The following is a 13,027-nucleotide window of genomic DNA, read 5'->3' as shown; positions in this document are numbered from 1 at the left end:
GTACAATGGGTGGGGTGCAGCTCACTCTTAGCAAAAACTGCAGTTGTTGGTTCTGATTGTGTTCTCGCCAGCATTCCATGAAGAGAGAGAAAGAGCACAAGAGATGGGGAGGGGGCGCTGAGACAGAGACAGAGACAGAGAGACAGCAGAGAATGGTCTCAGAGGGTGCTGGCCTCTGGCTCCTGTGGGAGGTAAAAGAAGCTCCAAGGAAGGAAGTTCCACATTCCAGTTAGAGGAAGTCAAGCTCTAAAGCCTGGTGCAGGGACACCAGGTCGCCATGGTTTGTGATCCTCCAGAAGGGCATGTTGTGCTGGGAGAGAAGAAGGAAGGCTAGTTAGCTCAACTTCTGGGCCCCAACTTCCACCCCCTCCTCCACAGACATCTCCTGGAGGCTCTTGGTAACCTTCTATCCTAGCCCACCTCACAGGACTGAAGACCACATTTGTAAGAACTCTGTACAATACACTACAGAGACATGAGCAATTTTTATGAGATTTTAATGCTACCTGTGCTTTTATGAGAGAGAGAGCTTTTGAGGTCTTCAGAATCAAATAAAATGGCTCAGATAAGAAACCAGTATTTCTGAATGTGGTGGTGAATGCCTGTGATGCCAGCACTTGGGAGGCTGAGGCAGGAGGATTACAACAAGTTTGAGGCCAGTCTGAGCACCAGGAGATCCTGTTACAACTGACAGGCTGGGAAGGAAGCTAGTACTAAGGTAATTTTCACTGCCTTGCAGGCGGTTAGTTTCCCATCAGCCTTAACTCTAACAGGCTCAAATACTACCCACGTCCCAAAATCAGTACAAACACATTTTATGTCCTCAAAGTTGTGCCAAGAATGAGCTGTGCTACTTGGGAAGGGGCGCAAGTGCTGCAGTCTATGTTCTGTGGAGTAGCCCTGACTGTTCAAACTGGGTGTGTATTACTCGGAATGCTGAGGTCTCGACACTTGTGGTTTACATCTGGGTTTCCCTGTGCTGCTCAAGAGTACTGTGTAGAGTTGTTAAGTCACAGCAGAGGAGAGGGCGGCAGTGCTAGGTCAGGGCATGAAGGGGAAAAAGAATGCTGACTGGGAGGACCCTGTGTGCAGGTTGCGCAGAATCAGGCCCCTCATCCCTGGGGCACATTCATCTAAAGACTAGTTTTCTTTCATAAAGGCCATCAGAAAGATTCCTGACAGAAAGCAGGTTGGGCTGCATAAAGCACTCAGACAATTTGGGGGTGGTGGGGGGTGCTGTTATGTTTTGAGACAGGGTTTCTCTGTCTGGACAGCCCTGGCTATCCTAACACTGGCTCTGTAGACAAGGCTGGCCTTGAACTCACAGAAAGCAACTGGCACTCAGACATTTTTGATTTAAATTAGTTTTATTTAGGTTTGAACCCCTAATGTTTAGACTTAGAGCCTGGTGCTTTATACCAGCTGAACAACCCGACGCTTTCTGGTCTACATTCAGACATTTTTATTGAGGATATTTTGTTTCTCTGTGTAGTCCTGGCTATCCTGAACTCATTTCATTTTTACCTTCAGTGCTGAGGGCTGTCTGTAGGGACTCATACACTCCATGGGCCTCTGGAGGGTATACTTCCTAGCAGATTCTAGCCATCAGGATAGGGGTGAACTCTGCTAAATCTCAAGCTCTTCTTTCTCTTCCTCATTCCTTCTCCAGAATGAAAGTACTGATGGTCTCCCCAAGGACAGACCAAGCAGTACTGGAGAATCAAAACTTCTAGAACTGCTCTATCAAGTAGCAAATGAAAACCATGAAATAATGACGCTGGCTGATTTTCAACCATGTATTTCACTAGCAGTTTCTGTGGTTTCTAGGAACTAGGTGAAGAAAATCAGGGTAGTCATGGCTGGTAAACCATAGCTCTAAATCTAAAAATAAATAACGGCAAAGGAGGCTGCCCATGGAGCAGCTGAGCAGGCACAAAAGATGGTAAAGAAACCGTCTTTATTCACAGCTAATAGTGCATGTCACCTTACTTTAAAGAGATGGGGCCTTTTAATGTAGACGAAGCTGATCCAAACTCCTGGCTCGAGCCATCTCTACTCTCACCCAAGTAGTCAGGACTGTGGGTGCATACAACCACACTTGGCTTAACGGACCTGATTTTAAGTTCAATAGCCCAAATTTATCCACTGTTTGCTGTAAGAAGGAAGGATAACCCAGGGCTGGGCCTGCATAGTGATAGGGGAACTATGTGAACCAACTTTCAGGGCTTTCAAAAGTAACAAAGATTTTTCTCCATAACACAATTCCCGATTGCGTGTACTGTTTTCTTCTCCCTGAACAAACCACACCTAGGCTCAGCCTTCCTACTGCCTCCAGAGTGTAGGGATTACAGATGTGCACCACTGTACCTGACTCTACTGCTTCATGCACAATCACATAACTGAATTTTTTTCCTTTCCACAGTTACCTGCTTGGCTGCAATTTCTTCATCTCGTCCATCACCAATCACTACATATGTGACTTTTTTCCCAAACCTCGACACAATTCTCTCAAAGCAGCTCTCCTTGCCTACAGAGAAAAACACATTTCCTATTAGGACAGTCTTCCCTCCCTTTTCTAACATCAACGACAAGGACTGCTGCTCTGTTCATCTGCCTGGGCTTGGACAGGACGACTGGCACCTGTGCAGACTACTCAGGTGTCAGGAGCAGAGCCTGAGGTTCAATAGCCCCTCTGCCCAGAGACTGTGAAAGTGCGCCATTACCAAAACAACTCACGTTAATCTTCACATCAAGGGTAAGGTGCCCAAAATCTTAGCATGAAGGAGTATCTAAAAACAGAAGATAATAAGCCTTGACTGAAAAAGCTATGTGCAAACTCTTGTGTGTTGCATACTTTATGGGTCACATTTAACTCTCATTCCTCACTTTATAGACAATGGGCCATCACAGGTTTAGTGACCTACATCAGGTCACAAACAAGCCAGCAGGTAGATTTGGCTTGCGTCTTGACTCTAAATCCAGGCTGCGGCTGTCATCTACAGCAAATGTTCTCTCTCTTTTTAAAGCTCCATAACACTTTAAAAAAATTATTTAATTTTATTTTATATGCATTAGTGTGAAGGTGTCAGATCCCTTGGAATTGGGGTTACTGACAGTTGTGAGCTGCCATGTGAGTGCTGGGTATTGAACCCAGGTCCTTTGAAAGAGCAGACAGTGCTCAACTATTGAGCCATCTCTCCAGTCCCCCATGACACTTTTTTATTAATTAAACTTGTTCTTGAAGAATTTCATGTGTATATAATAATGTGTTCTGATTACTCTCAGCCCTGCCTATCATCTCCCTTCCACTCCTGTGGTCCCCCCAAAGTCCTTTTCCCAGTTTCATGGTTTTTGTTTTGTGTCCCATGGTCTTGACCTGGGCCATATATGTGACCAAGAGCTTTGAGCGACCCACTGGCACCTAGTGGGCTCACTGTTGTATACCCAACGCCTGTATATTTGTTTGCAACAGAGATGCTGAATTTAGTGACTTTGGGAAACAAGTTATTATTACTGTTGTTATTATTTTTTGTGGTACCTGGGACCAAATCCAGGGCCATGCTCTCGCCGGGGGAGCACTCTGCCACTGAACTATAATCCAGCCTAAAATGAGTGACTTCAATTCACTGTAGACAGTTTTTTGTTTGTTTTTGTCTTTTTTCCGAGACAGGGTTTCTCTGTGTAGCTCTGACTGTCCTAAACTCACTCTGTAGACCAGGCTGGCCTTGAACTCAGAGATCCACCTGCCTCTGCCTCCCGACTGCTGGGATTAAAGGGGTGCGCCACCACCTGGATCACTGCAGACAGTTCTGAGAATCATTGTGTGGTATCAAAATTCAAACCTAACCTGGAGTCAACACCTAAAACATAAGCAAAGTCTAATGCTATGGGGAAGATATTTTACAGAATATATAAAAGATAGGAAATTATAGCCCTTGCTTTTTGGGGGAGATGTTGTGGGACAACAACAGGGTTTTGCCATGCTGCCCAGGGCTTCCTTAGATGGGAATACTTCTGCCTTAGCCACCCACATTCTAGAAACATAGGTGTGTGCCACGACCCAGCCTTGCTCTTCTATTACCCACTCACAAGTTACTTTGTTCAGTTAAGCAAGGTTCAACTTTCCTTCCTTCATCCAGCTCCATTAACCTCACTTTTAATTTCTGCCAGATCCAGTGACCCAAGACCCTTCCTCAAGACACTTGACTGCCAGCTGCAGGAAAGTGACTACAATACAAAGGCCGGGACAGTGAGATGGCACAGTGGGTAGAGATGCTTGCTGCCAAGCCTGGTGACCCTAGTTCGATCCTCAGTACCCCATGTTAGAAAGAGGGAGCAGAGTGACATACACAATTGTGCACTGGCTGTGCGCCTGCTGTAGATCAGGGTTAACTTTAAATTCTGAACTAGGAGTGATATGGATAGGGCCATGAGTAAAGGAGGAAATGAAGTCTGAGGGCATAGCTTACTTGGTGCTGTCTGGCATGCATGAAACCCCAGGTTCAATTCTCAGCACTTAGAAACCAAGACAGAGCATGCTTGTAGTCACAGCACTTGTGAAGTAGAGGCAGGAGGATCAGACTCCTTGGATACCTAGGCTACTGAGTGAGCTCACTGGCAGCATGAAACTCTGTCAAGGAGGAGTACGGGGGAAAATGGTAACCCTGAAAATCTTTTGCAATTATTGTGCACTTGTAGTATCTACCTTCCCTCCTCACTTTTCTCTAACAGAAAAGATGGGCACTGAGTTGAAGGTATTTAAGAGTGTGTGGAGAAGGAGAGGGGGCATTTGGCTTTTCCTTGTGGGACATGAGTAAGAAGGAGCAGCACTTTAAGCTGGGCATGGTGGCATATGCTTTAATCTTAGCTCTTAGGAGGCTATCAGAACTAATGGGTCATCCTTGGCTACACAGAACATTTGAAGGCAGCCTGGGCTACATCAGATCCTGTCTCAAAAAAAAGTATACAAAAAGGAAAACCAAAATTATGAAATCACTTTAGAGAAACTGGGAAAAAAAAACAACCCTCCTCTTCTCACTCCCATTTCACAGTTCTGTCAAGGAAAGCCTTGGGCATCTTCCTATAGTTACCAAGGCACCAGATCACTGCAACTTCCAACATTAGCTCTGGACTGAGGAAAATCACCAAATAAGCTCCCTTAATGTCAGAGAAAATAAAACCATTGATGAGTCTATGGGCAATGATCACTACAGAAAATACGGCTCTTGGGTATGGGAGGCTCCCAGGAAAGGTTCCCTGCATGGGAAAGCAGAAGCAGAGGAGGCATACATGTGAAGGAAGCCTCTGTTTCCTCAACACTCAAAAGCCCTTGTCGATGGAGCATTTACCTTGGGGAGGGGGGTAGTAGTGTAGTGGAAGGAATGCTGAATAAACTCAAATGACTGCAGAACTCCTACTACTAACTCAGTGCTTTCTCAAGTCTTTTTTTTTTTAGGGGGGTCCATGGGTGGCGTTTTGAGACAGGGTTTCTCTGTGTAGCTGTGGCTGTTCTGGAGCTCTGTAGACCAGGCTGGCCTTAAACTCCTGAGTGCTGGGATTAATGTTGCCAACACTGCCCAGCCCTTTTCTCAATTCTTAACACTTCATGAGTGCTTTAAATCTTCATTTTATTTTTATCTTATTTAAAATCTTTACCACATGCATACTTGCTGCCCTCAGAGGTCAGCAAGTAGAGAAGTTATGGGTGGTTGTGACCCACCATGTGGGTGCTGGGAACTAAATTCAGGTCCCCTGCAAGAACAACAAATGCTCTTAACTACTGAGCTGTCTCTCCAGCTAAAATATTTTTTAAATTAATTTATTTATTTTGTGTGTGTGTATATACATATATGTGCTATGGAGATCACAGGATAACCTGTAGAGTTCATTCTCTCCTTCTACCATGTGTGTCCTGGGAATTAAGACCAGGCCATCATACTTGGTGAAAGTTTCCCCAAAGGTGGGCACAGTGCATGCCTATAATCCCCAGCACTAAGGAAGGTAGAGGCAGGTGAGTCACTGTGAGTTCATAGGCCAGCCTGGTCTAGTTCCAGGACAGCCAGGGGTAACACAGAGAAACCCTGTCTTGAAAACAACAACAACAACAACAACAACAAAGACATTTTCCCCAAGAGGCTGGTGGGAAAGTAGCACCATACCGATTTTGGTAGCACTGTAGATGTTTTCAATAGGAAATATTTCTCCTAGTCCATACAGGAGAACCTTGGCCAGGGCCGGAACCAGCTGGGTGGTCGTGATCAGAACATTCACACAATTCTTTCTAGAAAAACAGTAAGAAGAAAAATGAACTTGTAAACTGAAGCAATGCAGGAGCACAAATTGAAATAGGTCAGCTCTTTAGGCTCTAACTTTTTTTTTTTTTTTTTAAAGATTTATTTATTTATTATGTATACAGTGTTCTGCCTGCTTGTTATGCCTGCTGGCCAGAAAAAGGCACCAGATCTCATTATAGATGGTTTTGAGCCACCATGTGGTTGCTGGGAATTGAACTCAGGACTTCTGGAAGAACAGCCAATGGTCTTAACTTCTGCACCATCTTTCCAGCCCTTAAAAGAAAATCTCAAAGACCTGGATGCTACTAGTCAATGCCAATATTAATTCTTTTTTTCTTTTCATTTTTAAAGATAGGGTTTCTCCATGTAGCTCTGACTGTCCTGGAACTCAATATATAAACCAGGATGGTCTTCAACTTAGAGATATTCCCACCTCTGCCTCCTGTGTTCTGGGATTACAGGCATGCTCCACCATTTCCAGCTCATTTATTACTCTTATTCAGATTCCTTTTCTATAGTAAAGGGCAGAGGGGCCAGTGAGATTGCTTATGTGCACGTGTAGGTGCGGGGAACTGAGCCTGGATGCTCTGCATGAGCAGTGAGTGCTCTCAACTCCTGAGCCATCCCCGTGCCCTGCAACCTGTTAGCTGCTACCGCAGTCTTATTAAGAATGCCACATTTTAGAAAACAAGTACACAGTGAGGAGCTTGCATTTGTTGTTCTAAATAATGGCAATGCCAGTCAGGTTCTTTCTGTTCTTCACACAACAGCCATTCAGGTTACAGAAGACACAATAATTCCCTGGGGCCTAAAGGAGTTAATTTAGGATTATTATTATTATTAATACATTATATTATAGTTATATTACACTATTACTGTTACTGGATGGCTATCCTCAGGGAGAGTTTTGTTTCCCAAGTTAGAGACATGAGGGAGAGAGGGAACAATATGGTATTGGTACATGCTATAGCTGCATTTATTTTTCAGTCTGTGGGTCAAGGCAAAACAACCCTTGATAATCTTAATTAAAAAAAAAAAAAAAAGGAAGGAGGGAGGGGCTTAGGGGGATAAAAAATGAATAAAGTGTAATTAATAAAAGTTAAATAAAAAATTAAAAAAAAAGATTTACTTACTTATTTGCTTGTTTTATGTAAATAAATACTTAATCTGCATGTACACCTGCATGCCAGAAAAGGGTATCAGATCCCAGTAGAGATGGTTGTGAGCCACCATCTTGTAAGCTGGGAATTGAACTCAAGACTTCTGGAAGAACAGACAGTGCTCTTAACCACTGAGCCATCTCTCCAGCCCCATCTTAATTTTTTTAAAAATTACATTTGTTTACTGTGCATGTCGGACTCAGCAGCATTGCTGGCCCCTGATAATGAACTGCTGCCATTCATTGTTTCTCCTCTTTTTGAGACAGTCTCATGAAACCCAGACTGCCCTGAAACTCACTATATAGCTCAAGGTGGCCTTGAACTAACTCTTGATCCTCCTGGCGCCATCTCTCAGAACCTGAGGCTGCAGGTGTGCACCACTATGCCTGGCTCTAGACCCCTTTTCATTTAACTTCTGTTATCTTTTTGTTTGTTTGTTTTTGAGACAGTGCTTCTCTGTGTAGCTGTGGCTGGCCTCAAACTCACAGAGACCCACCTGCCTCTACTTCCACTGCCATGGCTCATGTTAACCTTTTTTTTTTCTTTCTTTTTTTCTCTGTTTCGAGACAGGGTTTCTCTGTGTAGCCCTGGCTGTCCTGGAACTCACTCTGTAGACCAGGCTGGCCTTGAACTCAAGAGATCCTCATGCCTCAACCTCTAGAGTGCTGGGATTAAAGGTGTGAGCTACCACTGCCTGGCTTATTTGAACTTTCCAATCTCCATTCTTAAAGCCCCATTTTGGGGGATGGCCTAGTTTGGACTAGGGACAGAAAACAGCGTGAGAAGATGGGGTGTAAAAGAAACATGTCCATACCGAGACTGGATGAGAAGCAAGGACTTTAACGCAGTTCCTAACCAGGAATCCGTGAGAACTTCGATCTCTGCTCTTAGTCTCTGCAGAGCTTCCTTCCTCTGGGGGCTCAGGAGGCCTTTCAGATAAAGCAGACACACTTGTTATCGCAACATCATAAACTTACTAAGATGGTTAATTTGTCATCAGCTTCATCTCTGGTCATGAATGTGAGGGACCATCAAAATTAGGTCACAGAGGTGGGAAGAGGAGACAGCAGGCTGAGCCCAAGGATTCTTCCATCTTTGTTTTCCCCATGTGATCAGTGTCCCCTGCTCCTGCCACTGTGACTTCTGCAGTAGTGGACTGTGTCCTTGAACTGTGAACCAAAAACCCTTTCTTCTTTAAGCAGCTTTTGTCAGGTGCTGTGCTGGATACAAGTAACCAATTCACTTGCTATATGAAGAAGTAACTTCTATGAGTACCTGAGTTTATCCATTCCCATGTTTTAGAAAACTTTGAGAATGGCGCTACTCAAACCCAACTCTTAACCAAAATGTTTGCTTTCCCATGGGCACACCATAACAAGGTCAGCTGACAGAAACATGGGAAGTAGGTTCTGGTATAAGGTCCTTCTGTATTAACAGTGGGCATTATCTACAGCCTGAGCGACCACACCTGAATAGCACTGCTTTACAACACAACACTAGGAAACAAGCAAGGACAAATGACTGTTACAACAGTTCTTAGCTCGAAAAACAAAGACCAAAGGCCAGTGGGAATAGCCAGGGTCAAGATTCTTCCCCAGCTAGCACTGCCCTGTGACTGCCCTGTGCTTCCATCTGCACAGGAGCAGGCCAGCGGGGATCCCAGGGTGAAGGACCAGGCCCCCGCACTTGAGTCACTTCTGCAGCAACTCCAGGCAACAGCAGGCTAACACGCTGATCTCCAAGAATAGATAGATTCTGCATAAAAACATAACAGGTTTCAAGTGGGAGCCACTGTAACAATATTCAAAAAGCAAACGTGACTCAGAATTTTCTGTACCAAAGGTTAAATAAAAAGCCCTGTGTTCTTCTCATATCATAAAAACAGATAGGAAGGTTTTGTTTGTTTGTTTTGAGGCAGTCTTAGCCTGGAACTCACTCTGTAGACGAGGCTAGCCTTGAACTCTGAGATCCACCTGCCTCCACCTTCCTAGTGCTGGCATTAAAGGTGTGCACCACATACCTGGCTGATATCACTTTTTATATATCAGAGTAAGCTGGAACTAGATCTAATTAGTAGGCAGGAAGGATCTGAGACTTAAGCTTGGGAGAGGGGAAGAATTCAGAAAAGAAATTAGATTCCTGAGATCTGGAAGCTAATACAAGATTTTCATCTGGTATTAAAGGGTTGTCACAGGAATGACTCAAATAAACTTCAAAGCCCTGTCTCTGCTTTCAGTCACACACATGTGGGTGACATGACTCTTGACACGGAAGAACACTCTCCTGTGCAGTCTATAGCGTGCAGAATGTTTTTGGAAGACGATGGCTCATAGTTTTAAATATTTTCTTATAAGAGCACATCACTAATAAAGGAACTGTAAGATTGGAAAGTGGGGCTGGAGAGATGGCTCAGAGGTTAAAAGCACTGGCTGTTCTTCCAAAGATCCTGAGTTCAATTCCCAGCAACCACATGGTGGCTCACAACCATCTATAATAGGATCTGGTGCCTTCTTCTGGCCTGCAGGCACACTTGTAGGCAGGATATTGTATAAATAATAAACAAATAAATCTTTAAAAAAAGAAAAAAAGATTGGAAAGTGCCCTGACCTAAAATGAGGGAACGTGGCCAGCCTATTTATTTGCTATGTGACTGTATATGCTGTGCTTGACCCATGATGGATGTTAAGTTCTCAAATGCCAAAGAGGTGTTTAAAATAGATTTCTATTGTCTCCTTCATTTTGAACAATCCATGACTAATTAGTTCTGAGTAACAGAATTTTAGGCACACTAACATGAATAATATTTTTGGGCAAATAAAATTTCTTGGACACAGTCACTATAATGCTGGGCCTATTTCCCAACCAGTGTAGTGACTAGGTCTATCTGACTTGCTATGATGGGTTAAATGTCTGCTCTTCAAAGTACAGCAGTCTACTAACAGTACTAACAGTGGTTGTGACTTAAGAAGAATGAAAACACTACACCAAATACAATGTAGTGAGGTGGGCACTGTGGGGCATATCTAGAATCCTAGTGCTTGGGGGCAAGTTCAAGGACGGTCTCAGCAACCAACCAAATAACAGATCTAAACCATACCCCAAAAGCTAATGTGATAAGGCTTGTCCTCAGCTGAAGGTAGGAAGTCCTGTGCTTTAATGTGGTATTAGGAACCAAGCTACCTTCTCATCCTCCTCCCTCTTTTTCCCTCCTTCTCTCTTTCCCTGCTGCAATGAGGTGACTAGCCTCTCCCTGCCATGATATTCTGGTTTGCCTTAAGCTCAAGATAACAGGGCTAAATGAGCACACGACAAAATAACCCTTTCCTCCAGGTAAACTGATCCTTTCAGGCTTTTATCACAGCAGTGGAAGCTGACTAATAGAGCAGTTTCTTTAAAAAGGTGTTTGTCTAAAGGAAATAGCATAATTGTCCAAAGTTAAAATAAGAAGAATCAGGAAGCCGGGCAGTGGTGGCGCCTTTAATCCCGCAGGTTAAGGCAGGTGGATCTGAGTAAGTTTGAGGCCAGACTAGTCTACAGTTAGTTCCAGAACAGCCAAAGATACACACAGAAAAATCTCGTCTCTAAAATTAAAACAAAACTCACATTAAGAACAACAACAAAACAAACAAACAAACAAACAAAAACAGAAAAAGGAGAATTAGGAATGTAGAGCTTCTACTGAAAGCCCCATTCTAATGGCCACCAATGGTGCAGAGCCAACTGTCATCTACCATTCTTTTTTTTTTTTTTAATTTTAAATGTTTTTATGTGTATGTTTTGTTTGCATGTATGTATGTGTATAATATGCATGCCTTTTGCCCACAGAGGTCAGAAGAGGGCATCAGATACATTGGAACTGGAATTACAGATGGTTGAGAGCTACTATGTGGGTGCTGGGAAGTTAACCTGTCCTCTGGAAGAGAAGCCAGCACTCTTAACTGCTGAGCCATTTTTCAGCCCTTTATGCCCCATTCTTACCGCCACCAATGGTGCCCAGCCTCTCCTAACGTCTCTCATTCTGACGGCCACCAATGGTGTGGATTCTCCAAAGAGTTTCAGTTAGATCTCTATGTTTTTGTTTACAAACAGAATTAATGTGGCATAAATTCCTAAAAAGTTGCAAGGAACTCTGGGAAAGGAATGCAGGAAACTGTTAAGAAACAGGTTCAGAATGGATGTCCACTTACCACCCACATTGCTTTTATGCTTATCGTAGATTTCTCTCACTTTCCGGTATCGGAAGGCCAGTTTCCTCATCCAGTCCACGCCTCCCTGAACGCCCACAGATGAACCATGGCTACCACTGCCTCCTGAACCACTGAAACCATCTGTTGAGAAACTATAGTTGCTGCAAAGAGAGGGGATAATGAAAATTAAAAAGCATACCCAGAGGGCTTTAGGTTAAACGTTACCTGAGCTCCTGTGGCCTGTTCTTGGCATCTAATAAACAAAGGTAATGCTTTAACAATCTTCTCACTAGAACACATTTGCTGCTGCTTGTTTTTTGGAGAAAAAGCTTCCTAAGGCCCAGGCTGGCTTAACCTCACTATGTGGCCGAGGCTACACTTAAACTTCCTTCTGATCCTCCTGTGTCCACCTCCCAAGTGTTGGAACAACAGGTGTGCACCTCCAGTATGTCCAGCTTCTCCCTCCCTTCCCAGAATGAAATGTCAGTGGCCACAGAGAGGAAGAGGGGAAGTAACATAAGCACCAGCACCCCATATAGGCTGACTTGGGATAGAGCATTGTTTTCATTAATGACAAAATACTACATAGTAAAAAAAGCATTGATGACAGAATACTATACAGGGAAAAAAAGCAGAATATACAACTATTATAACTGTGTAAATATGATTAAAGCTATATAAAAAAGGAGACAGAGAGCTGGCCATGGTGGCTCACATCAGTAATTCCAGCATTTGGGAGACTGAATCTAGAGCACCATAAGTGTAAGGTCACATGGGCTACGTAACAACTTCCAGGGCAGCTTGGCTAGACTTTTTTCAAAAATCAAGCATGTCAAAATAAGGTTCAATACATTAAGTGTAAGAGTCTATACTAAATATAACTGCCAAGAAGCCAGGTGGTGGCACTTGGAAGGCAGAGGCAGCTAGATCTCTGAGTTTGAGGCCAGCCTGATATACAGAGCAAGTTCCAGGACTGAGGACTGAGTTCCAGGATGTTTCACAGAGAATCCTTGTCTAGGGAAAAGCAAAACAAAAACCCAAACAACCAAATAAATAAATTAGCTGCCAAGACATAAAACAGGAAATCCGGTCAGTCACATACATAAAAGAAAACAAACAAATATATAAGCCAACAGGCTACTTTCTTCCTAAGGAACAAACAGTCTTGGCCATGTAAGGTACAACACACACCAGTGGTTGCTGCTCTGCAAGGGTTTCCTTCTCAGTTCTACATGGACAGGTGTCCTATGCACTTAGGAAACTACACATGCTTTTCGTTCTAGCACATGGGATGCAGAGGTAAGCTGAGCTGAGTTTGAGGCCAGCCTATTTACATAGTGAGTTCCAGGCCAACCAGGGCTACACAGCAAAACCCTGTCTCAAAAAC

At 43.7% G+C, this 13,027-nt stretch overlaps 1 protein-coding gene across 5 annotated transcripts in view; it reads right to left on the bottom strand.

Annotated features, from left to right (window-relative positions):
• Window positions 1-215: 215 nt before the first annotated feature.
• Eya3 (EYA transcriptional coactivator and phosphatase 3) overlaps window positions 216-13,027 on the bottom strand; it is a 78,892-nt gene continuing 66,080 nt past the window's right edge. For all 5 annotated transcript variants that reach the window (XM_055611375.1, XM_055611377.1, XM_055611376.1 and 2 more), the window contains 5 exons: window positions 11,641-11,801; window positions 8,268-8,382; window positions 6,159-6,280; window positions 2,427-2,527; window positions 216-310 (listed from right to left, as the gene is read on the bottom strand). In XM_055611375.1, coding sequence (XP_055467350.1) covers window positions 230-310; window positions 2,427-2,527; window positions 6,159-6,280; window positions 8,268-8,382; window positions 11,641-11,801 — 580 coding nt within the window. In that variant the 3' untranslated portion in view covers window positions 216-229. The remainder of the gene's footprint in view (window positions 311-2,426; window positions 2,528-6,158; window positions 6,281-8,267; window positions 8,383-11,640; window positions 11,802-13,027) is intronic.

The sequence above is a fragment of the Psammomys obesus genome, unplaced genomic scaffold (genome assembly GCF_907164565.1).
Source record: "Psammomys obesus unplaced genomic scaffold, mPsaObe1.curated_primary_1811, whole genome shotgun sequence".
Classification (NCBI taxonomy): domain Eukaryota; kingdom Metazoa; phylum Chordata; class Mammalia; order Rodentia; family Muridae; genus Psammomys; species Psammomys obesus.
Note: the sequence above shows the minus strand (reverse complement) of the source record. Positions and strands in the feature narration are given on the sequence as shown.